Raw genomic sequence first — 25,058 nt, 5'->3', positions numbered from 1 at the left:
TGTGAGTGGAGGGATTAAGGGCATATAGTGTAATTTGCATTTACCCATATTCTTTGGCCCTAATGCCTGAGTTGGATTAGGAAAGGATTCAAATTTATAACATGCAAAACATCTTCAATCATTCAGGATGCAACAAGATTATGATTCCTGAAAAATAGGATTTTATATGCATAAACCCTTCCATTCCTATATAAAACCCATTTAAAAGTAACAAGAAATGTTTGGATCTTCCATGTTTTTATGGTATTTATTAAGTGTTTACTATGTGCCAGGCCCTGTACTAAGTCCTGCGGCAGATAGAAGATAACTGAGTTGAACACAGTCCCCTGTCCCATATAGGGATTACAGTTTGAATCCCCATTTTACAGATGAAGTAACTGAAGCACAGAAAAGTTAAGTGACTTGCCCAAGGTTAGACCACCAACCTAGTCACTGTGCCTCCTTTCATGCATCTCACCAACGACCTCTTGCCCACATCTTGCCTCTGTCCTGGAATGTCCTCCCTCTTCATGTCCAACAGACAATTTCTTTTCTTCCCTTCAAAGCCGTATTAAAAGGTACATCTCCCCCAAGAGACCTTCCCTGACAAAGCCCGTTTTTTCTTTTCTTCCATTCCTTTACTCCCTGAGTTGCCCCCTTTATTCATCCCCCTTCCCAGCCCCAGGGCACTTATGTACTTAGCTGAAATTTATTAATTTTTATTAATGTATTTCTCCCCTTCTAGACTGTAAGCTTGTTGAGGGCAGGGAATGCATCTGTTATATTGTTGTATTGTACTCTCCCAAGCACTCTGCACACAGTAAGTGCTCAATAAATATGATAGATTGATTGGGATTCTGCAGCTATCAGGTTTGCCTGCAGTATTTACTCAACTAAATGAATAAGCTATAGCGGCACGCTATTTTACTTTATTATATTATTCTGAATCAATGGAGAAAATCAACCAAGGAATTACACGATATTAAGAGTTCTCTGGATCTGTTCATAGGTAATGGACTGTGTTATTCTTGATGATGGTGGATTTCTTTTGATGTCAAACCATGATGACTTAAACAAAGAGGTATGAACTTGTATGTGAGACATGATTGTCACGGGACTTTTCAACTGATTTGAGTTCTCAAAACTAGAAGATCTGTTGCTGATGTGAAAATTGCTTTAGGTTAAACTAAGTTAATAAAACTGTTTCATTGTTGATTATTGACCCATTCTTTAGGCAAGCAGAGAATTCAAAAAATCCACTAAAATGCCCCGAAATATAGCTATGGGCTTTCAATAGAGCACTTTTCCATCTTTTTAATAGAGAAATGTATTGATTATGCATATTTTTTGTTTAAATGACTAGCAAGTGCTATGATTGGTTTTGGCATGGGGGGTATCGATTTGAATTTGGCTGTCCAGTTGCCAGCTTTCAGCTGGTCTGTCCCCTGTCTGCTACAGGTATGTCACCAAATGCTTTTATGTCGGATATTTTTATTTTAAGGACCCCACCTCTCTGTCCTTGGGTTCATTCCCCCAGAATGAAAGTGAATTCACTGGAACTAGGAGGGGTAAGCCAAGTGGGGGTGAGAAGGTCAGGAATCTCACCCCGAGAAATGATTTGTGCAGTTCTGTGGACTTCAATATTGACACCATTATGATACACCATTTAGCTTTCATAAGGCATGTAACATGACAGATGTCTGTTACTTCTTGGGTACCAAATAAGCAAAGAATCAATGTGGCTTAGTGGAAAGAGGACGAGCTTGGGAGTTAGAGGTCATGGGTTCTAATCCTGGCTCTGCTACTTATCTGCTGTGTGACTTTGGGCCAGTCACTTAACTTCTCCATGGCTCAGTTACCTCATCTGTTAAATGGGGATTAAGACTGTGAGCCCCACATGGGACAACTTGTATCTACCCCAGTGCTTAGAACAGTGCTTGGCACTTAGTAAGCACTTAACAAATTCCATTATTATTGTTATTATTACCAAAGGAGCATCTGGTACCCGTGGTGTGACCACCCTGACTTGAATGATACAGCCTTGGTCGTACTCAATCCTTATCTCACCCCTTTATTTCCAACAAGAGTGGAAGATTCTATGGAGAGATTGACCCAAGCCTCATGCGCTACCTGGTGAATATGTCTGTGTACGCCTTCAACAAGTCCTATGACTATCAATCCGTGTGCGACCCTGGCAGCGCCCCAAAGCAAGGAGGAGGACTCCGCTCAGTATATGTGGTCAGTGGCTCCTGCTGAACCTTCACCATGGCTTCCCCCTCACCGGGCATCACTGCGGGTACTAACGGACAACCTTTTCATTCTGATTTCAGCCATCGATAGCGGATATCTTACACATAGGCTGGTGGGCCACGACTGCTGCATGGTAAGTGGAAATTTTCCAGCCAATCCACTGATCCTTGTACTCGGCAAGCAGGAGATTCCTCTCTTTTTAAAACTTTTTAATCCACCTGGGGGTCTGATGCTTATGTGGGCCTTCCTACTTTCAGGACCTGGCTCTGTTTCACTTCAGCAGGTTTTCTGTTATCATTGGTTTGAGGCAAAGCTAGCTCTCTTAAGGAAACCCCTTCTCCAACTGGATTGATGGTGATGACTGTGGTATTTGTTAAGCGCTAGAATAGATACCAGATCATCAAATCGCCCACAAGGAGCTTATTATTTAACAGGCGGAGACAGACAATAAAATTCATTGTTGATAGGTACATAAGTGCTGTGGGGCTGAGGATGAGATGATAAAGGGTACAAATCTAAGTGCAAGGGAGATGCAGAAGGGAGTAGAGCAGGGGAAATGAGGGTTTAGTCACAGAAGGCCTCTTGGAGGAAATTTTATTAAGGCTTTGAGAGTGGGAAGAGTTATTATCTGTTGGATGTGAATGGGGAGGGAGGTCTAGGCCAGAGCCAGGATGTGGGCAAGGAGGTTGTAGACAAGTTGTGTAATGGCCACTGTATACTTTTCTCTTCCATCACATTCTATCTAAATCGTATCATGAAAACAAATACTAGAACAAAAGTTTAGTCACTTTAAAGTGTGATTATTCCAAATGAAAACTGAGTTCAATTTTCTATTCCCATACACGATTTCTATTCCCATACACCATTTCTATTCCCATATCTAACCCACCAATCACTTCTCTTTCTCCATTTCTTCATTATTTCTTCTGCCAGTAGTCTGTACACCTTTTAAAAATGTGTTTGCAGCTATCAAACTTAACAAATGCCATAATACCATAATAATAAATTGTTTATCTTCCTTTTAACCAATCAGTAGTATTTGTCAATTGCCTATTCTGTGCAGACCACTCTACTGAGCACTTGGGAAAGGACAATTCAATTAGTTGACGTGTTTTTTGCTTGCACTATAGTGAAGAGCAGACGCTTAGAATCATTTAGAGATAAAATTAAATAGAGAAGCGGAGGCTATGTTCATGAGGTAGTGCATAAACAATAGGGTATATAAGATATGTACACATATATTGGGGTGGTTATGAGTTCATGAGTGCCCCGGGGAACAGCAGTTCTTCCCACCCAAACCCTGTCCTCCCCTTATTTTCCCATCACTGTGGACAGCACCACCATCCTTCCCGTCTCACAATTCTGTGACCTCGGTGTTATCCTTGACTCAGCTCTCTCATTCAACCCACTTATGCAATCCTGTCAGATCAACCTTCACAATGTCACTAAAACCCACTTTTCCTCTCCATCCAAACTGCAATCACATTTATCCAGGCACTTATCATCCCTCCTTGAATAATGCATCAGTGTCCTTGATGACCTTCCAGCCCCCCTTCTCGACCCATACTTCACTTTGCTGCCTGAATCTTTCTATACCAAAACATTCAGTCCATGTTTCCCCACTCCTCAAGAACCTCCACATCAAACAGAAACTCCTAACCAAGGGCTTTAAAGCACTCAATCACCTTGCCCCCTCCAACCTCATCCCGCTTCTCTCCTACTATAACCCAGCCCACACACTTAGCTCCTCTAATGCTTGAGGTCAAACAGCAGGCAAGTGGTGGAGCTGAAATAACAACATAGGTATTCTGACTCTCAGCTTTGTGCACCCTATACTAGCCATGCTGTTAATAACTACTGTGTACCTACCGTGTGTGAATTCCTTGGGAATTTCTCCTTGCACAAGTTTCCCTGGAAATGAATTCCATATGTTTATTACACGCTATGTGAAGATGTGTTTTCTTTTATTCCTATTGAATCTATCACCTTCGAGCTTCAGTGAGTGACCCCTGGTTGTGGGATTTGAATCCCATGTTTCTTCTAGACCACTGTAAATTCATGTTAAATTGGTGCATTTGCTGAAGTAGAAATCAGTATATGCAGGAACTAAAAATTATAACAGCAATTAAAGCGCCCTTTGGCCCTATTTTACATTAGTCTAAACAAAAATAAAGGATCACCTTTCCCCTGTGTATTAAAGAAGAGAACTCCCTCATTCTTTGTGAAATGAAATGGAACAATTTGAATTTTTCATTAGTACACTCATCCCTTAATTGAAACTGGTTCTATACTTCTTAAGTTCCCAAGTGTGCTCACTGTCCGGCTTTTGAGAAACACTTCCCAGCAGGAACTGCTAAATTTGTACTGGAGGACCGACAGCGTGGGTATGACAAGCAGAAAGATGTTCAGTCCTTCTAGTCTCCTGAAAACCTGTGCAAGCCCTCCTTTCTTCCTTTTTCCTCCTTCCAAATTCCTTTTATTTATTCATATTAACACCAAGGATGTGTCTAAAAGGACATTTCTACCACGTAATATGGGCTGTGCACTACAATCTATTAGGGAATAGAATAAATTAATATTTCCTAAAGTGGCAGTAAGTGATAATAATAATTGTGGGTTTTTTTAAGTGCTTATTATGTTCCAGACACTGTACTAAGCGCTGGGGTGAACGTGGGGCTCACAGTCACAATCCCCATTTTACAGATGAGGTACCTGAGACACAGAGAAGTGAAGTGACTTGCCTAAGGTCACAAAGCAGACTAGTGGCATAGCCAGGATTAGAACCCATGACCTTCTGACCCCCAGGCCTGCGCTCTATCCACTACAGCATGCTGCTTCCCAAGTGATGCACTGAACAGCACCTGAGGTGGATAAAGACACAGGAGTAGTAGAAGGAGTTGTTGTTAGAAAGGCCTATAGGGACATTTTTTAAATGATATTTGTTAAGCACTTACTAAGTTCCAGGCAGACACTAATTGCTGGGTTAGATACAAGCTAATCAGATTGGACACAGTGCATGTCCCACATGGACCTCACAGTCTTAATCCCCATTGTACAGATGAGGTAACTGAGGCACAGAGAAGTGAAGTGAGTTGCCCACAGTCATGCAGCTGAAACACGGCAGAGCTGGGGTTAGTACCCAGGTTCTTCTGACTCCCAGGCCTGTGCTCCATCCACTAGGCCGTGCTGCTTTTGATCAATCAGAATGCCAAAAGACCATCTCTCTGTGTACATGGTGTGGAATGGACTCAGTCACATGGGTCCTGGTAGATACACTTACCTATCCATTGATAGGATCTCACCATAAGTAGCATCTGTTTTTAATAAGATGTGGAGGAAGAAATAGAATATGTTCACTTCGACTCAGTGATAAATTTCTCATTATTTCACAGGCAACTTGAATCATTATGTCGTCAGAGGGCATGCTCTATTACTATTTTTGTGCAGCACAAAACTAATGTCACCTACTATACATTGTATATTTGACCATTTGAACCCCTTGTCTCACTCTTCAGTCTTGAGTCCCTGTAAGAATAGTGTCTGCTAACTTTTTTCTGCAGCTAGGAAATGGTCCTGGTGATAACAGAGCATAAGCAATCTATTGGAATGAGCACATACCATCACTCATCCTGAAGTCACTGAGGCTGTTGGTTTCCATCTCTCTGTAAACGTGTGACTGCAAAGATGGATGAGTGTTCTCTGGAGAGGAGGCTTTGTGATCCGATTAGGGAGTGTGGTCACTGTTCCCAGGACCTCCTATCATATATGGCTTGCCTCTTCACCAAGGGCCACTTGATACAAGCCACCCCTTTCTTAATGGCTACCCAGAAGCAAGCTGTGGCTCCTGCTCTCTCACTGGCAGTATTTCAGTTTCAGTTCTTCCTGGAAGTTGTATTTCAGTTGTGGATTTTTTTAAATTTTTTTTACCACCCCCACCGGTCTTGCATATGGCCCCTTGCTTCAGACTCATTCATTATACAGGACCGTAGTGCCATGTCATGTTCTGCTTCCTAGGTTCCATTTTCTACTTCCCCTTTAGGCTATAAGCTCACTGTGGGCAGGGAATGTGCCTATGAACTCTGTTATATTATACTCTCCCAAGTGCTTAGTGTAGTTCTCTGCATACCTTAAGTGCTCGATAATTATGATTGATTGATTCATCATATCTGTAATTGACAATATACTTCTAAGGTAGCAGAATATGGTGTCCTCTTTCAGATCTACATCTCCACTACAGGCATTTAGTAAAGATTACAATTATTTGACATGCCATAAGTTGAAGTAGAACATTGTCAGTCAGTAGAGATCCGACAAATAGGCAAGACAGATCACAGTCTCTTTCTGAAGCAGTTCCTGAGGATCTATCATGAATGAAGTCCCCAAGAAATTGTTCCAGCAGCTGAGGTTGAATTTGAAAACTCAAGAAAGAAATGATAACATTATGCAGAAGGACGTTGAGTCAGAACAGTTGAGTGTCTCAAGAATTAAAAGTTTAGTTTGATGAGGACCTAGCGGGTGGGAATATCACTTGTTTTTTGATTTTTCAGCAAAAAGTCAGGAATCTTTCATCGCTGGCAATGGTGAAAATTTTCTTGTGACCCATTTTAAATTTATCTCCAAGATGTGAATTAGAGTAGACTGAACCTTGCAGAATGAACCATTTTTTATGCAATTTTTTTTTTAAAAAGTGATATGATTCTTATATTCAGGTCTATCCTGCAGCAGCTGATTTTGAGTTTGACTTTCCCACGGCTGCTTGAGGCAGGTAAGTCCACTTGTTCTGGAAAAACTTGGTCCGTAACCCTAAAGGGAGTGGGGAGGTGAGCAGGATGGGTTAACATGAACTAATAACAATAATAATAGTAGTGGTTTGTGTTAGCACTTGCTATGTGCCTGGCACTGTGCTAAGCACTGGGATAGAAACAAGGTAATTGGGTTGGACACAGTCCCTATCCCATGTTGAGCTTCCATTCTTTATCCCCATTTTACAAATGAGATAACTGAGGCACAGAGAAGTGAAGTGACTTGCCCAAGGTCACACAGCAGTTAAATGGAGGAGCCAGGATTAGAACCCAGGCTCATGATGCTCCTATTAGGCAGCATTGGACTGGGAGACTGTTTTTCCTCAATCCCAGTGTTGGGTCAGTTCTCTATGATACCACCTCAGACTTCCAATGAAATGATGCCAGTAACACGAAACAAGAAAATTGGGGCTGGTGGAAGAACGGGGGAGTTTTCCTCACATGTGCTTCCATCAATTCTGCCTTAGAGGAAGTGGAACAGTGACTGCTGGATCCCAGGCATACATGGAAGGAGTGTTAAGGTGTCTGTCAGATGTTACAGCTGATGGAACCAAGTGAAAAACCAATGTGAAGAGAGGGGGAACTATCTCATTGTATTTCCTGGTGCTGTCCCAGGAGTCCAGAAAGCAATGGCTAAGCTTATTCCTCTCGTTATTTCTCCACAGTGGAAATGGATGACGATGATTTCACTGCTGCCCTATCAAAGCAAAGCTGCATAACTGAGCAAACTCAGTATTTCTTTGACAATGACAGTAAATCCTTTAGTGGCGTATTAGACTGTGGAAACTGTTCCAGGTAAACTTTCAACCTTGCGTATGTACTTTTTTTCTTTTTGAAATGTTTGTTCGCATGGCAGAGAACTTAACGTAAATCAAAAATGGATATTCACAAAGAGAAGTAACATCTGGTCATTAGAGAATGGGAGGTGGATAGATCTCAAATGGGCATCATCCTTTGCTAATTAATGGAAATTGAAATGGAACAGATGAAGCACAATAAATCAATCAGTCAATGCTATTCAACAATAGACTAAGTACGGAGCACTGTACTAAGCAGTTGGGAGAATGCAATGGATTGGTAGACACAATCCCCAACTCATAAAGTACAGCATTGAATGGTTAGTAAAGAAGTATATATGATGGACATCAGGACACTTATGCAGTGTTCTTAGACATTGAATCAGGTAATTCCTAGAGGAAAGAAGTAAAGCTTCTTAACCCTATTTAGGAGGTTGGCAGAACAAATCCCACTGGAGAGTGCACATGCAAATATATACATGTGTGATATTATATTTAACTTACTGCTCTAGGTGGTGGTGATACTTGAAATTCAGCATTGCCTCATTCCTAAAACAAGAACCATACTGCTTATTCTAAAAAAAAGCCCTTATTTCATTTTCCCTATCAATTTGGATTCAACCATGAAACTGTTAAACAATTCAGCTAAATATCTACTTGCAGCACAATTCAACTCGATGGGGGTATTAATGAAATGTCACTGTAATATTGCCTAATATTTGTATTTCCCTACTTTGAAATTTCCTAACTGTACTTCAGAGGATCCTTTGGAAATCGAGTCACCTCAACAGTGCCAAAAATCTACATATAAAATTGAAATAATTCACATGACAAAATCAGAATTTCCTACAAAACTTAATTCCATGAATGTGTGCATGCACTTCTCATCTCATTTTGTCCTAATAAACCTGTGATGTAGGCACTATTATCCCATTTACAGATGAGAAAACTAAGGCACAGAGTCTTCAAGTGAGTTATCCAAGGCAGTAAAAAAGTGGTAACAACTGGGATCTGAACCTGGTCCCCTGATTCCAGTATTGTGTTCTTTAACAATAGGCCATACTGTCTCCCTTTATTTTCCTTGTCTTACCATTCCATAAAATAAAAAAAGCACCCAGTGGATGTGCAGAACAAACTTTACACACTAAATATGGAATACATGGAATGAATTTTCCCATCAAAAATGTGTACGTAGGTACATGTGTATGTAAGTGTATGCCTACTTATATACATGTTCTTATCCTCTTGAGAATGGTATTTTTGTGTCTGTGATGTATAAAGGATGCTCTCTTTAAAGTATTGGCTGAAGCTGAAAAGAAAAATTCCTTTTGTTTTGCTTAGACCACTTGAAGTCAAAAACATTGTTTTACTAGAGACATTCCTTCATGGTGCCTTAAAATCCAATCTATATCCCATAATGTACATGATGATAGGATTTTCTTATGATTTCCTGAGTAATCCATTCCCATGCATCTCTCTGATGAATGTTTGCCCCTCCATTTGCTTTGAAATCCATTTGCTGTAATAGATGTCTCCAACTTGACTTTATCCAGTGATGGCCTTTCTTCAGAGTATAACATTGGGAACTGCTTTCAAAGAGGCCCAAAGCAATTACCTGTCTCTAAGATTAGAAAATCAGCCTATAAATAATTTTCTGATATTTACAAGTACGGTATTTACCTTAGAAAATGTGTAGTTGAATTTCCACAACATTTAATTTTATAGTTCTGCTTTTAAATTAGATTTTATCATATAAATATCTCTTTTATTCCAACAGTGAATGGTATTCCTTGAAGTGTTTTCTGTTTATTTTTCAGAATCTTTCACGTAGAGAAGCTTATGAACACCAACCTAATATTCATCATTGTTGAAAGCAAAGGGACTTGTCCATGTGATACTCGACTGCTAATACAAGCAGAGCAACCTTGTATCCTTCAACACTAGGATTTCTCTAGCCACCAGAGACTATATTTATCTGAAACCACAATTACTAATGCATTCTTTCCTTCCCACAACTTCCAGGTAGCTCTTAGAAAATGCCAAACCTGCAGCAAACTCAATAGAAAATGCTTTGGACCTGATAATAAGGTGGCAGTTATGGCTCTAGTAGACTGCCTAAGCCCCTTAGCCACTTTATTCTGGTTGTAAGGGTCTGATTGGGCCTAGTGTGGTCCACCAAGCCTTGGCTTTAACCAGGCCCATTTTTAGCCCCATTCCCATTGGGAATGATGGATGAGCCCGCAGCCCTGAGATTTCAGGACTGAGAATAAACGCCAAGGAATTGCTTAAAGTAATAGTGGCTTGCACTTGCTTGAAAATGTGTAAAATTCAAATTCCTTTCTAGACAACTATAGAAAATGGTTTGCCAGATATTATGGTTCCTCTGAAATAATATAAAAGAGTTTGATCCTTCAGAGTTCCTGAAAAGGAATCTAAAAAAAATGTTCCCACTGCCTACTTGCCAGTGACCAACATTTTCAGTCCTGTGGATTTTGATTTCTGAATAAATAATACTAATAATTGTGGTATTTGTTAAGATTTAGTATAGTGCCAAGCACTGTAGTAAGCAATGGGGTAGATGCAAGGTAATTAAGTTGGCAATAGATCTTTTTCTCCATGGGTCACTGCCTAAGTAGAAGGAAGACCAAGTATTGAATCCCTTTATAGACGAGGCAACTGAGGCACAGAGCAGTTAAGTGACCTGCCCAAGGTGATACAACAGGCCAGTAGCAGAGCCGGAATTAGAGACCAAGTCCTTTGACTCCAAGGTCCATGTTCTTTCCACTAGAGCACAATGCTTTTCAATTTGAATTCCTCAAATATTTCAGTTTTTGCACTATTTCAAGTCTGTAAGATGATACGTTTTCAAAGTGTATTGTCCAAGTCTTTCAAATTGAAGGATTTGGTGGTAGAGGGGAAGACAGACATTAATATAAATAAATTACAGATATGTACATAAGTGCTGTGGGACAGGAGGAGGGATGAATTAAGTGAGCAAATAGTACAGTGCACTTTGATGGTCGCTTCACCTGCCACCCCCTTCTCCGGCTAAACAACACTTCTACAGTCCCATTTCCCCTATCAGTAATTCATTTTTAATGTCTGTACGTTCTAGACTGTATGCTCTTTGGGGCAGGGATCATGTCCACCAATGCTATTGTAATGCATGCTCCTACGTCCTTAGAACAGTGCTCTGAATACAAGTGCACAAGAAATATCACTGATTGAGGAGGGGGCTTGAAACGACAGGAAAGAGCCACCTGTGAATTGTGACATTCCCTCTGCTAGACATGGAAGCAAGCATAAAGAGAAAGTGCCCACCTCCCCAAGTGCCCACCCCATACTCACCAAAGGAAAACAGTGCTGCCTGTTGTAGGTTTGAACTAAATGTCTTTGTGCCACTCTAATAACTGATTTTGATCTTTCAAGTTCACACTTAAAGAAATAAAGAAAATCTCTGAAGGGTTGCAGATAAATATGAGTAATTTCTCAAGCAGAGTTTGTGTTCATGTCTCTAGAGAAAACCAGCATCCTGGATCCTATTTGCTTGTCCATTTTAATCAACTCTTTTCCTTGCAGGCTAACTTTATTATTGTTTTTGTCTTTATAAAAGTGAATTTCTTGGTTAGACTGGGTTTGTGAACCTGGGAAGAATAATCTTGTGTTCCTTAACCCAAGTCTTTAGCCGATGGACCTGATCCCTGTGATATGGTTAAGCAACCTAGGTACAGAAAGGGGCCAGACGTCTGCTTTGATGAAGATGTACTGGTAAGCTGAGAATCTGAGCTAATGATGTTGTCCAATTTTATTGAGACACTCAGGACCAGTTGCAATCTCACTTTACCTAAAGGTGATATCTTAACTGTGGAATTCCTCTCTGAACGTATTCTATGCTCTGCCCAGAGATTAAAAAAAAAAATCTACAATAGTGTGCTGTAGTTAACTTGACATTAATAGCTGCTTTTTCTATTTGCCTTTTCCATAGAAATTGTACTTCCACACATGAAGCTTCTCTTTGCTAATAATCCCACCTGGCCATAAATTTGATGGTGGCATGTGCTTTCTTGCCATTATCTGTCAATTCCCTTTGACAAATTTTCCACTTTCTAAATCAAATTAACTAAATTCATACATGCTTTGATCAGACAGTTTCCCACCTGCTTGTTTTGAAGATCTTATGAAATGTACACTTTGTTATGTTCTGTGTTCTGTTCTTTTCCTTCCAAAAGTGCAAAAGGTGGTTTATGTGGTTTTTGAATGTAGCTACTCCTGACTAAAAGGCTTGATTATTAGCCCTTAAATTTCCTCCACATTGAGTGATACGAATACAAGCTAAATATATGGACAATTAAATGACTGTGGCACTGTGTTATCTAAACATGATCCATGTCTATAGCATTACTAAAGAGGTCTTTTCTTCAAACCTTGTGAGTCATTCTTCTTTCCGATACTTTGAAGATATAGTGATTATTCTAGCAGTTACCAAAACTGAGTATTTTGTTATCTTCAAATGGAATAATTTTATGAGCTGATAGGTTATATAACTATAACTGACTATATAACCAATCATCTCATATATATTAGAAAACCACCACCTGATTGGCTTGGGTTTTTTTTGTTTGTCTGTTTAAAGTTTAGTCTTCAGCTGGCTTGAATAGGAAGACTCAGTTTTGACTTTTAGACAAATACCTGCTGGACAACAAACTGCCTGTGAAGAATGTCTTTTTCTAAAGGGCTCAGAGTGTATTCAAAATATTACATAATCCCTAACCACTCTGCAGGAAATTCTCTTGGATATTTTAAGGAAAATGTAGATTGAGTTGAAGGACCCAGTGAGCCCAAGGGCGTCTTCTATTTTCCACTCCGTTCCACCAGTCTAGGAGTTTCTCCTGATGATGGTATTTGTTAAGCACTTACTATGTGTCGAGCACTGTTCTAAGGTCTGGGGTAGGTACAAGGTTATCGGGTTAGACACACATGAGGCTAACAGTCTTGATCCCCATTTTAAAGATGAGGTAACTGAGGCAAAGACAAGTAATTTGCCCAAAGTCACATAGCAGACTCCTGGAGGAGGCTGGACTAGAACTCAGGTCCTTCAGACTCCCAGTCCTGTGCTTTATTCAATATGCCATGCTGATTCTCATTCTACATCCTCCTGCACAGAATGAGGGGCTACAGCACAACTGGGAGTTGGTCTGCTCATTAGGGAGATTTCACACACCAGCTCTTCCTCATCTGCCACCACCGGGATAAAGTTTGCAAAGCAATGACCTCCTAAAACATGTTTTTAAATGCACCTCAAAATGAGGCGGAAGGCTTGGCATTTATTTTCCCAGCCAAAAACATCACTTGCCCAAGAAAAGAAGGGGAAAATAATTTCCATGAAAGCTTATCTGTAAAAATGGTTTTGTGGGGTACCAATGTGTGAAAGTACAATTGCTCACAAGCTTGATGTGCTTATTAGGTACAATAGCTTTGTGTTTCTTTAGGCTTGGAACATTATCTTGAGCTTACTTTCTATAGTCACTGGGAATCAGCTCTGGATGGATGTTCACATTAACGCTGCTGACCGCCAGCAAACTGCATGAAATCTCATCTTGTCCGTCTCTCTTTCTGTGTTTTTCTTTCCTTTCCCCCTATTTGCTACTTGGCCCCTTATTAATAGGATCAACCTTTATGCACAACGAGTCACGCCTCTGCCATGATGTCAGCTTCTTCCTTCATTTTACTGCAAGCTTTCATGTGGTGTGGATGGTCAGTTACTTTCTCTAATTGTTGTCTTTTTAGCTTGATCCCTTTACCAAACGTCATGAGCCTCCAGATTTATCATCCAAAGTGATTGATTAAAAGGGTTGTTTTGGTCCACATTGAGTTTTACCAACAAAACAAATTTTCTAGTTGTATCTCTGACAGTGACTGTTCTCACAACACAACAGGAGAGGAAAAAGAAAAGGAAAACAAGCATACCCACCTGGGGCATCTCAATTGGATTGATATTCTTGCTATTTCAAATTGTACCATGCCGATACCTCAGCCTCTCAAACCAATTTTAAATGAACATTTGACAGTGGGTTTTAACGTTTTAGACTCTATATGTCAAGCCATACCATCACTGCTTTAGAGAGGTTAAAGATTTCCACTATATGGTGTTTATTAGCTTGTCAAATCTCTTGTTCAACAATATGACTATTTGAACTGAAGACCAAGTCATAACACCGAAATGCTTTTTTTGATCAGCTTCTGGGGTTTTTTTGTTTGTTTGTTTTGTTTTTTCCCCCCTTACTGAAGATTGCGGGATTGGAATAGCTTTTGGTAAACCACTAGATGGAGATACAAGCATGATCATCAGTGTAACTAGCAAACCAGCCAGATGAGGAGAACTGATCAAATAATCACACTTTTTTTTCTTTTGTAAATGAAAGTCTCAAACGCGGAATGAGTGGGCTACTTTATAGAGAGTTGTTTAGCTAATCTACATTTATTCAGACAGAATTATGGTGACTGTATATTGAAATCATATTCTTAATACCAAATTTTGAGTGAGCAATGGCTTTCTATAGAGGGTTACTCACTCATCCAAGGTCCTGGCAATTGGCACTGCTTATTTCTTCACCGTTTAAACCAACAAGAACTAATGACTTGCAAAAGACATTTTTCAGGGATTCAGGAAAGAGGGCAGAAGAGGAAGAATGACTCACATTTTTATCACGCTTAATCTCATCCATGCACCAATCAACCACAGGCATAGTAATCAATCGATCAATTGAATTTAATGAGTGCATACTGCATGCAGATCACTGTATTAAGCATTTGAGAGAATACTATATAACTAATAAGCACATCTGCTGCCTACGAGTTTACAGTCAGAGGGGGAGAGTAGTCTCCATTTTGGGAGCTGGAAAACAAGGAAATAAATAGTCCTTAACATAATAAGTTACAATAATGGTACTTATTAAGTACTTACTAGGTGCTAAGCTTGGGGCTGGGGGGATAAAATACAAGTGGAGAAGGCACCGTCCCTCTCAATCTAAATGGTAAGAGAGCAAGCATCTCATCCCCATTTTACAGATAACTGAAGCACAGAAGAGTGAAGTGAACTGACCAAGGGTACATTGCAGGCCAGTGGCACAGCTGGGATTATAACCCACATCTCCTACACTCATACTGGCTCCGCACGGCATAAAATCCCCGGAACTTGTGTGAATACCACCCTCCAACTGCCTTTAAAGCATGTAAAGGTTTAAGTATCCCAGAGTAGGTCTCTAATTATCAACTGGCAAAAGTTAAAGGAAAATCAATTTTTTATTCCCCATCTCATCCAGGACAAAAACTCTCATGCTCCATTTGGACATTTTTCCTGAGTTTGATACCACACACAAATAAAGTTAATGGATAGGTCTCCTCTGGGAATAGTTAGCAGGTGTTAGGCAAATGTGTCTTCAACAGGCCAGATATAGCCTAAGCCCCATCTGTGAGGGTATTTCATCTGAAATCTGTTTGAGCATGAGAAATGTGGGAATGCATTTCTTAAGAGGGCCTTGGGCAGAGCCTTTCATTAAAGATTTTTTTTTTCTGCACTACCAATTTGAATAATTTTTAATGCATTTAAACTGGATGAAAACCCTAGACCCCAGTTTGAAACTCTGAATTTTGGCTTGAGTTTAAGTAGTCATTTATCTTTTGAATCTTTAATAGTTTCTGCATATATATGTAGTTTTTCTAAAAAGCACAAATAAATCCTAATCCCTAGGGTTTGTCTTCGTGATATTAATAGTTATCCTTATGAGTAAAACATTATATTATCCCACTTCTCCCATGACTTGTTTCTGCAAGAAACCGAAATGTTTGGAATAAGTCTTACAGGAAGTGATCCCTTTGACCAAATGATGAGATATGTTAGCTCCCCTATTCCTTGACATTAACAATATGTTTGACTCTAATCCACATTATATATCCATCAATAAACTAGAAGAATATGGTCTAGGTCAGTAGTTCTTGAGATCATTTTGCTCTAATCATATGGGTGTCTTCCACAAAGCTGTGACATCCCTACTATTTATCAGTAAGCCTAAGCATCAAAAATCCAGTGATCCAGAAAATATTTGTGGAATTTTAAAAACAGCTGTGGTTTCTGTGTTCCCCAAATCTATCTGTGTCTCTGCACCCGTATCTAATAAACCCACTTCAGTCTCTGCCTGTGGCCAAATAGAAATGATCCCAGGGGCCACATTTGGGGAAAAAACAACCAAAAAAGCACCAGTCTGATATTCTTCCCTACCAAGTGGGGCTTTGCCCTGATCACTAATATTATTATTAATAATAATAATATATAATATAATAAAGGTACTTGTTAAGTACTTACTATGTGCTGAGCACTATTCTAAGAGATGGGTTAGAGACAAGTTTATCAGGTTGGACACAGTCCTTGTCCCACATATGGCTCACAGTCTTAGTCCCCATTTTACAGATGAGGGAAAGGAGGCCCAGAGAAGTGAACTGATTTGCCCAAGGTCACACAGCAGACATGTGGCAGAGCCAGGATTAGAACCCAGGTCCTTCCGACTCACAGGCCCATGCTCTATCCACTATAACATGCTGCTTCTCTAGCCCTCCAGCCGCTTGTTCTCAAAGAGCAGTTGCAGTATTTATTGCTTGGTTGGCAAAGTCTACAGAGAATGGCTTAATTTTCAGTATTTTCATCCCTCACCAACTGGACTACAGAATTTAGTAATGTCATGAAGAGCACGCAATCTTGGCAAATTAGAAAAGTGATAAGAAACATCCTATAATTATAATTGAAGACAAGTGCAGAAGACAAGTCCACAAATGAGCTATCACTCTGGGGGAAGTCTAGAAGAAAAAGACTTGGTGCTCAGCTAAACTATATGTTGAACATTAGTAAGGATTGAATGATGGTGGGGGGAAGCATGATACTGGGAGGTATAAATAGCAGACTATCATGTAGGAGCTGGGGGAGAATTTTGCTTATGTGCAACACTCAAAACACCTATGGGAGGGCTTTGTTCTACACTGGCCTCTGCAATTGAAGTTGCCTGTGGGGAACTTCTTTCACAAGAGCAAAAACAATAATTAACAGAACAGAAAAATGAGAGCCTAAAGGAACCAGGATGAATTACCCTGACCAAAAAAGAAAAAAAAAAAGGTTGTTTAGGAAATAGAACAGTTTTGAATTATCCAAAGGGAGAAAGCCAATTATTGTCCGCATAAGGTGAACCAAGAGAAAAATGGATGTAGATTTAAGTGTGATATTTAATAGGCAGTCTTCCCTACTGCAAAACAGGCCTGGGAGTCAGGGGATGTGGGTTTTAATCCTGGCTTTGCCCATTGCTGCTGTATGACCTTGGGCAAGTCATTTAATTTCTGTACACCTCAGATTCCTCAACTATTAAATGGGGATTAAATAACTGCTCTCCCTCCTACTTAGACTGTGAGCCACATGTGGGACTGGGACTATGTCTGATTGGATTATCTCGTATCTACCCCAGTGCTTAGAACAGTATTTGACATATAGTAAGCACTTAATTCCTTAAAAAAAAATTGAAAATGACGTCAGTGAATTTTATAGTGAGAGACCAAGATAGATTACAGAATGTTCTTTTCTAAAATGGAATGGATTGTCCTCTCTCTAAGGTGGTTTAAACATAAAGTGAGCTCCATCTGAAACCAGGATGGAATGAAGTCTTGCGGTCCCATTGCAAGCCCCTGATTTTAGGGAAGCCAGACAAGGTAGCATGGAGCGGGGATTCTGGTCTCCAGCTGTGAAATTGCATGGGCAATAGGGCCTTTATGAGCACCAGGGTTTTCAGATTTAGTGACAACTAGACTTTAGCTAAGTACTTTACCAGACTGTTTCAATTGCAGGACAGAAGATTTAAAATCTGGTCATTCATCATTTCATCAGCAATTTAAAGGCATAGAAATAAGAGTAGAGTTTCATTCTTTGTCTTGAGAAAATTCCCTTAAATTAAAGGGAAACAACTACAGAATGCAAAGTTTTAGAATCTTATCATGGGCATTTCTAAGAAATAATGATTTCAAAGCCAAATATAATTGATCCATGTCATTGATAATTGGAATAAGACACTATTCTGAAACAGGTTGGAGAGTTGCTAGACACTGAAGATGGAAATAATGCCTCATCATCTAGATATATTTAAAAACTAATTGAAGTTCCTCCAGTCAAGAGGTAGTGTGATATTGTAAGTGACCACCTGTAGAAATAATAATAACAATAATAATAATGGTATTTGTTAAGGGTTTACTATGTGTCAAGCACTGTTCTAAGTGCTGGGGTAAATACAAGCTAATTGGGTTGGACACAGTCCCTGTCCCACATGGGGCTCACAGTCTTAATACTCACTTTACAGATGAGGTAACTGAGGCACAGAGAAGTTAAGCGACTTGCCCTAGGTCACATGGTAGGCAAGTGGCAGAGCTCGATTGGAACCCAGGTCTTTCTGACTCCCAGGCCCATGTTGTATCCACTAAATCATGCTGCTTCTCTTCCAGCCTCAGTGATTCCATCATTTAAGATCAGATGCATTCAATAGACCAGTGAGCTGTGTGTGATCATCATCTGTCTCTGAACTCCCTCACTCCTCCCAACTTCCCTATGTCAGTCGACATAACACACTATCCTCCCTGCCCCAGAAACCTGCAGTCTCTGTGTATCATTGACTGCTCCCTTCCCTTGAGCATTCAATCTGCTACCAAATCCTGCTGTTTTTCCCAGCCCATCTCCTAGATTCACTACCTCATCTCCACCCATACAGCTACCACCCTCCTCTAGTCTATCAACTACCTATGGGCAGGGAACATGTCTAGCAACTCTGTTGTGTAGTATTCTCCCAAGTGCTCTGCCCATGGTAAGTGATCAATAAATATGATGAATTGATTGATTGATTAGTAAAAGCTCTGGTCATACTCCTGTCTCCAGGCTCTTTCCCTCCAGTCTGTACTACCCTTACTGCACTGAATATCGATCAGTCAATCAAGCAGTGATATTTATCAAGTACCCACTGTGTAAGCACTGTACTGGGCACTTGGGAAAGTACAACAGAGTTGGTAGACACAATCCCTGCCCATAAGAGGCTTACAGGCCCTTCTACTTCACCAACCCTATCAGTTACTGAATGTCGTTTTGGTACAAACTAATCGGGAGAGCATTAGAGGTAGAAGACAGAATCACCACCCACAAGGAGCTCACATCTAACTGTCAAACTTGGTGCTCACTTTTACTTGACAATGCTAGAACATAAAGCCAATTAATGAACATCTAAAGTGAGTTCAACTAAGGGATGCAAAATGGGTTGATGGAAACAGCAGGGATGTTTAGCTGAAAATATCTTTAGATCAGTCAGGGGAATTTATCGAGTGCCAACTTTGTGCAGACCACTGTACTGAGCAAATGGGAGACTTCAATGAAGTAGAGATAATCCCTGCCTTCCAGATGCTTACAGTTTAACCGGGGAGATCTCTCTCTCTCTCCCACAACCCTTTCCCACTAGTATATAATTGCCTTGTGGTCAGGGAATATATCACTTCTATGTTTAGTACTTTCCAAATCTAATTCTCACCTGAATACTTTTCCCCAGGGCAAAATGCAGTACATTGCACACAGGAGGCAATTAATAAGTAACCTTTCTACTACCATAAACATTATTGGCTGAACACCACCTATGTGCAGAGCACTCTTCTAGGTGTTTGGAAAACATAGAAAAGTAGAAGGTATAGTCTCTCCTTGCATGGTTTTACTGATTACCAATTGGCAGGGTTATTAGCCTCATGCAGAGCAGGGAAAGAGAAGTAATCCAACCACCTACCAAGTGATCTCACGGAGAATCAAGACAGAGCCCTAACTAGCCACTTTTCTCTTTGGGAGGTGATTTTCTAAGACCTGTTTTAGTAATAAAGATTGACACATGGAGTCTTGCAGAGAAGGTTCATGGGAATTCCAGTGGTGTTGTTCCCTTCCCTAGAGAGATTTAACTAATTAAATTAAAATAGTTTCATCATATTGGCAAGAGAAATATAGAGAATTATATTTTATTTGGGTGCCCTGCATGCCCTGCCCCCATACCTTCCCACATGCACTCTTATAAGTTGCTAAAAACTGGAATGAGTTACCGAGGGAGATTTGGTATTTCCTGCCAAGATTTCTTTTTAGAAAAATCACATCATCCTGTCTGGTCTAGGTGTCGGTGTAGTTCTGCATGGTTAAGGCTGGGTGACAGACTTGATAACCTTGGGGGACTCTCTTCAGTTCAGGAACTCTTTGATTTAAATGTGCTTTTAGCATAGGCCTCATTTATTCATGAACTGCACATGTCACACAGTAACCGCCAGCCTCAATTTACACCGCTAGAGCAGGAAAGCACCCATATATTTGAGAAAATGACAACAGAAAAGTCTACAAGGAGCATTTCCAGCCTGAAGCAACACAGCATCCACAGCTCCACAAAGTCACCGGACAAATAAAATCTCCCAAACCAAAACAGTAACAGATCATCCATTTTCTTAAAAAGCACGTGCCCTAATGGCAGCTGGAAGGAGAATATTTTTCTTTCCACAGTAAATCTTCAAAAGACTAAGAATCAAGAATAGGCACTTGCAGATATATATTATTTTTCTTTTTTTGAGAGCATAAACTGCTTTTGTAGCTCCAAGATCTAGGGACTTTTAGTTCTATGAACATCCTGAAAAGATTATTACCTACCTCTGGCCTGGAATGCCCTCCCTCCTCAAATCTACCAAAATAATCACACTTCCCCCTTCAAAGCCCTACTGTAAGCTCACCTCTCCAAGAGGCCTTCCCAGACTAAGCCCCCCTTATCCTCAGCTCCCCTTCCCCCCAAGTCGTGGCTCGCCCCCTTTGCTCTACCTCCCTCCCCACCCATGGCACTTGTGTATATATGTACATATTTATAATTCTTTTTATTTACACTGATGCCTGATCGCATGTTTTGATGTGACTATATAATTCTATTTATACTGATGCTATTGATGCCTGTTTACTTGTTTTGCTCTCTGTCTCTCCCCTTCTAAACTGTAAGGCCAATGCGGACAGGGATTGTCTCTCTTTATTGCTAAATTGTAATTTCCAATCACTAGTACAGTTTTCTGCATACAGTAATCACTCGCTCAATAAATATGACTGACTGACTGAATGAATGAATGAATGAATTATAGATTCAGGCAAATCATTTATTTAGCCCAAATGCCAGGTTGATTGTTGTTGAGTGCCCAGACTGGCTAAGTCCCTACAGCCTATGGAAGAAGTCAGTGTGGTGCTGACCTTCCTCAAATGTACTTTGTAATAATTATGGAACTTGTTAAGTGCTTACTATGTGCCAACCACTGTTCTAAGTGTTGGGGTAAATACGAGTTAATCAGGTTGGACACAGTCCCTGTCCCACATGGGGCTCACAGTCTTAATCTCCATTTTACAGATGAGGTAACTGAGGCACCAATAAGTGCAGTGACTTACCCAAGGTCATGCAGCAGATAAGTGGCAGAGCCAGAGTTAGAATCCAAGTCCTTCTGACTCCCAGGCCTGTGGTCTATCCACTGGGCCAGGATAGGTCTGATTCAACTTGAAGTCATGCACAGTGGAAGAATTATATTCCTTCTTTCTCAATTTGGTTTTCCAGCTAACCAAGATCTTTAGTTTAAGCTCCCTGTGGGCAGGAAACTTGTCTACCAACTCTATTCTATTGTATTTTCCCAAGCACTTGGTACAGTGGTCTGCACACAGTAAGCACTTAAATATCATTGATTTACCTGAAATACTGTGTCCTAATGGGCCACTGACTTGATAAAAACACAATTATTAAAGAGGAGTTTTGGAATTCAAATTAAGAATAAAGAAGCTGCCTTAAAAACTTAACTTCTTAGTACAGTGCCTGGCCATAGTAAGTGCTTAACAAATAACATAATAATAATACTAGTAGCTATAATTATATGACAAGAATTGGGGCAAGGGTAATTTTCTAAAGCACAAGATTTCTTCTGAGTCTAAGCATACTTCAGGTTATGTCCACCCCCAGACATAAAATCGGGATAAATGCCATGTCCTAACTGCCGACAAAACACCAGGATCTAAGCCCCACCCCCAAGTTTACATCCATGGCTGTTACATCAATTCCCTCTCTTATCCCCTCTCCTCTACACTGAACTGAACCCTTTCTCCACTGTTCAAGGAGTTTTCCTCCCTTATCTAGACCTGAAGTTGGTCCTTCCTTCTCCTGTTTCCCCCTACCCCACTTCCCTCCTGATTCTGAAACAGAACTGAACTAACAAGCAAGGCTATGGGAAAACATGCCATTCACGATTTAGTCACTCTTTTGGGAAATGTATTACTGTGGTACTTGGACACACCTGAAATACTGTTTTGGAGATTGTGATCCATTGCAAAGGTGCCAGAACTGGATTTGTTCCATATAGAGCACTTGCATAGGTCAAAATACAAAACTACTTAAAAAAAACAAGAATACAACCCACAAGGATTCAATTATTATGTTTAAATCATCTCTCGATCCATTGTGCTCAACTCAGAGACCTTTTGAGTCATGGAAGATTAAGTTAAAGGATGTATGTTTAAAATAACTCCAGTATGCCTGCAGTGAACATTTCACAGAGGGAGACACAATTAATATTCTCAGCCCCTAGGATATGCTTTACCTTCACCACTCAATGCGGCTTCATCCTGCTTCTTAGACATAGACAGTTCAGTTCAAACACATATTTTCACTATATATTTTGGCAAGGACACAACATAATTGGGGATTATACCGACAGTGCAAACCTACAACCCCTGTTCTCCCTCTCCTCTAGACTGTGAGCCCCAACCGGGACAGGAATCTTGTCCATATTGATTAAATTGTACTTTCCCCAGCACTTGGTACAGTGTTCAGCACATAACATCATAAAAACAACCACCACCTATCTGCATGCAGCTCACCACAGTGTCTGAAGAAACAGCAATGGGTAGCAATGGACACACTGAGTACTACAGTGTGAGTTTTCCTATATGTGGTGTTCTGCAACAGTGCAATCCCAGCATTAGAGAAAAGCTGGGTACAAACAAAAACCAGGCCATGACTAATAGCATTTGGAGGTCCTAGAGTCTTGAGGGAGGGTGAAAATTGAAGTCTTTCACAATGACAGAAAGGGTAAGGTAGCATTCCAAATTGAGGACATGAGGACCTAAACAGTGGTAATTATTGAGCACTTACTGAGTACTGAGCACTGTACTAAACACTTGGGAGAGTACACTGCTAGAGTTGGTAGAAACGATCCCCGCTCTCAAGGAGTTTCCAGGGGAATACGAAGTATGTAGCCAAAAGAAGCAGAGTGAAAAAGTTTGGATTGTTTTGATTGAGAAAGTGAAGGTTAAAGAGTGCATGATAACTTGTTCTGTCCCTTTTCTTGGGAGATATAAAAGAAAACATGTCAGGGATACTGACGGGTGATTTGAGTTATATGTGAGGAAAAACTTCCCGTGAGTATAGGTGAAAGATTATTATTACGGCATTTAAGTGCTTACTGTGTGAAGCATTGTTGTAAGCACTAGGGTAGATACAAGATGATCAAGTTTGTGAAATCCTTCTTAAAGTCATTCTGAAAAGGGACTGTAGGATATTGAGTTGATGATGATGGTGACAAAGTCTGTCATCAGAAATGATGGGTGAGCCTCAGACTTGAGATTCAACAGTGAGAGCCTCTGCAGAGGAATCAGTCATACTGCCAAGTGGCTGGTGGGATAGCACTCTCATTCCTAACGGTTCAGTTTCTGCTGGGGCACAGAGAAACAAGAAGGGTGGAGCATACTGAGAATGTGTGCAGCCTTCATCCATTCATTCATTCATTCATTCAATAGTATTTATTGAGCGCTTACTATGTGCACAGCACTGTACTAAGCGCTTGGAATGTACAAGTCGGCAAATGTCAAGTGAGCTTCAACTAGAATCAGGGTAAGAACCCAGGTGTCTTGATTCCTAGAGCAATGACTTTCTACTCAACAGCAGGTCTGGGATGATATAATCAATCATACTTATTGAGTGCCTGTGCTGTGCAGAGCACTGTACTAAGCACTTGAGAGAGTACAATATAACAGAGTTGGTAGATACATTCTCTGCCCACAAATAGCTTACAGAGAGGGAGACAGACATGGATATAAATAAATTATGGGTAGGTACCTCAGTGCTGTGGGGCTGAGGGAAGGGTGAATAAAGGGTGCAAATCCAAGTACAAGTTTAATGTTATGGTATAATACCTCTGATGAGTAACACAAAGTCTTGCTAGAGATGGAAGGTAAAGAGTTGGAAAAGGTTATCGACCATAAGCATGTTATCAAACTGTGAATCAGTAGGAGATATGTGCAATATATTGATCTTTCTTCAAAACCTGTGTATCACAGACTTTGGATTTCCCCCAAGTCCAACCAAAGGTAGTTTATTACAGCAGGATTTTAAAGAGAATGACTCCTCACAACAGTAATTATGGTGTTTCTTGAGCACTACATGCCAATAATAACTGTGGTCTTTGTTCAGCAATTCCTCTGTGTCAAGCATTGTACTAAGAACTGGGGTAGAAACAGATCAGACCCAGTTCCTGGAACTCACAATACAAAACACTCTGCTAAGTGCTGGGGTGGAAGCAAGGTAAGAAAAACATACACAACCCTGACTGACAAGATACCTGGTTTAAAAACTAAAGAAAACTTGGGAAAAACAAACTCTGTTCCAAACTGACCATGCTCTGGCAATTTAAACAAGATGGGTAGACAGACAGTGACTCACAGTTTATAGAGACTCTTTGGCATATGCCCATCAGCAATATTTCCAGAGAAACTACTTGAGAACACTTCTTTAGGCCTTGAGGAACAAGAAGGAGTGACTGCTCTGAACCCTGCTCCTGAGAAGCTTCCAAGTTAACGAGGAGACAAGGTGTTAGAACTTGATGAATGTACAAGCAGAAATATGAGGCGGGAATTTTGAGCTCCCCCAAGTGGCAGGTGTACAGGGTAGTGGGAAACTTGTTCGTTGGGTTTAGCGCAGTGCATCTTATGAATCAAGGAGTCAGTTTCAGAGTATGAACTGAAACTATGTTTCCACGTCTCATGTCAGCTGCTCAAGTTCCTCCTTTCTAATTATTTGCTCATCTGAATAATGGCCCCTGCAACTTTAACAGTTGAAAAACTGGTATATTT

General features: G+C 40.4%; 1 protein-coding gene across 5 annotated transcripts in view; it reads left to right on the top strand.

The window, feature by feature from the left end:
- The window catches only part of CACNA2D1 (calcium voltage-gated channel auxiliary subunit alpha2delta 1), a 439,415-nt gene that overhangs the window by 409,555 nt on the left and 4,802 nt on the right, over positions 1-25,058 (top strand). For all 5 annotated transcript variants that reach the window (XM_029077600.2, XM_029077601.2, XM_029077599.2 and 2 more), the window contains 7 exons: positions 989-1,060; positions 2,065-2,217; positions 2,310-2,362; positions 6,939-6,994; positions 7,697-7,826; positions 9,646-9,755; positions 11,514-11,596. In XM_029077600.2, the coding sequence (XP_028933433.1) occupies positions 989-1,060; positions 2,065-2,217; positions 2,310-2,362; positions 6,939-6,994; positions 7,697-7,826; positions 9,646-9,755; positions 11,514-11,596 (657 nt within the window). The remainder of the gene's footprint in view (positions 1-988; positions 1,061-2,064; positions 2,218-2,309; positions 2,363-6,938; positions 6,995-7,696; positions 7,827-9,645; positions 9,756-11,513; positions 11,597-25,058) is intronic.

This window comes from Ornithorhynchus anatinus, chromosome 13, assembly GCF_004115215.2.
Source record: "Ornithorhynchus anatinus isolate Pmale09 chromosome 13, mOrnAna1.pri.v4, whole genome shotgun sequence".
NCBI lineage: Eukaryota > Metazoa > Chordata > Mammalia > Monotremata > Ornithorhynchidae > Ornithorhynchus > Ornithorhynchus anatinus.
Note: the sequence above shows the minus strand (reverse complement) of the source record. Positions and strands in the feature narration are given on the sequence as shown.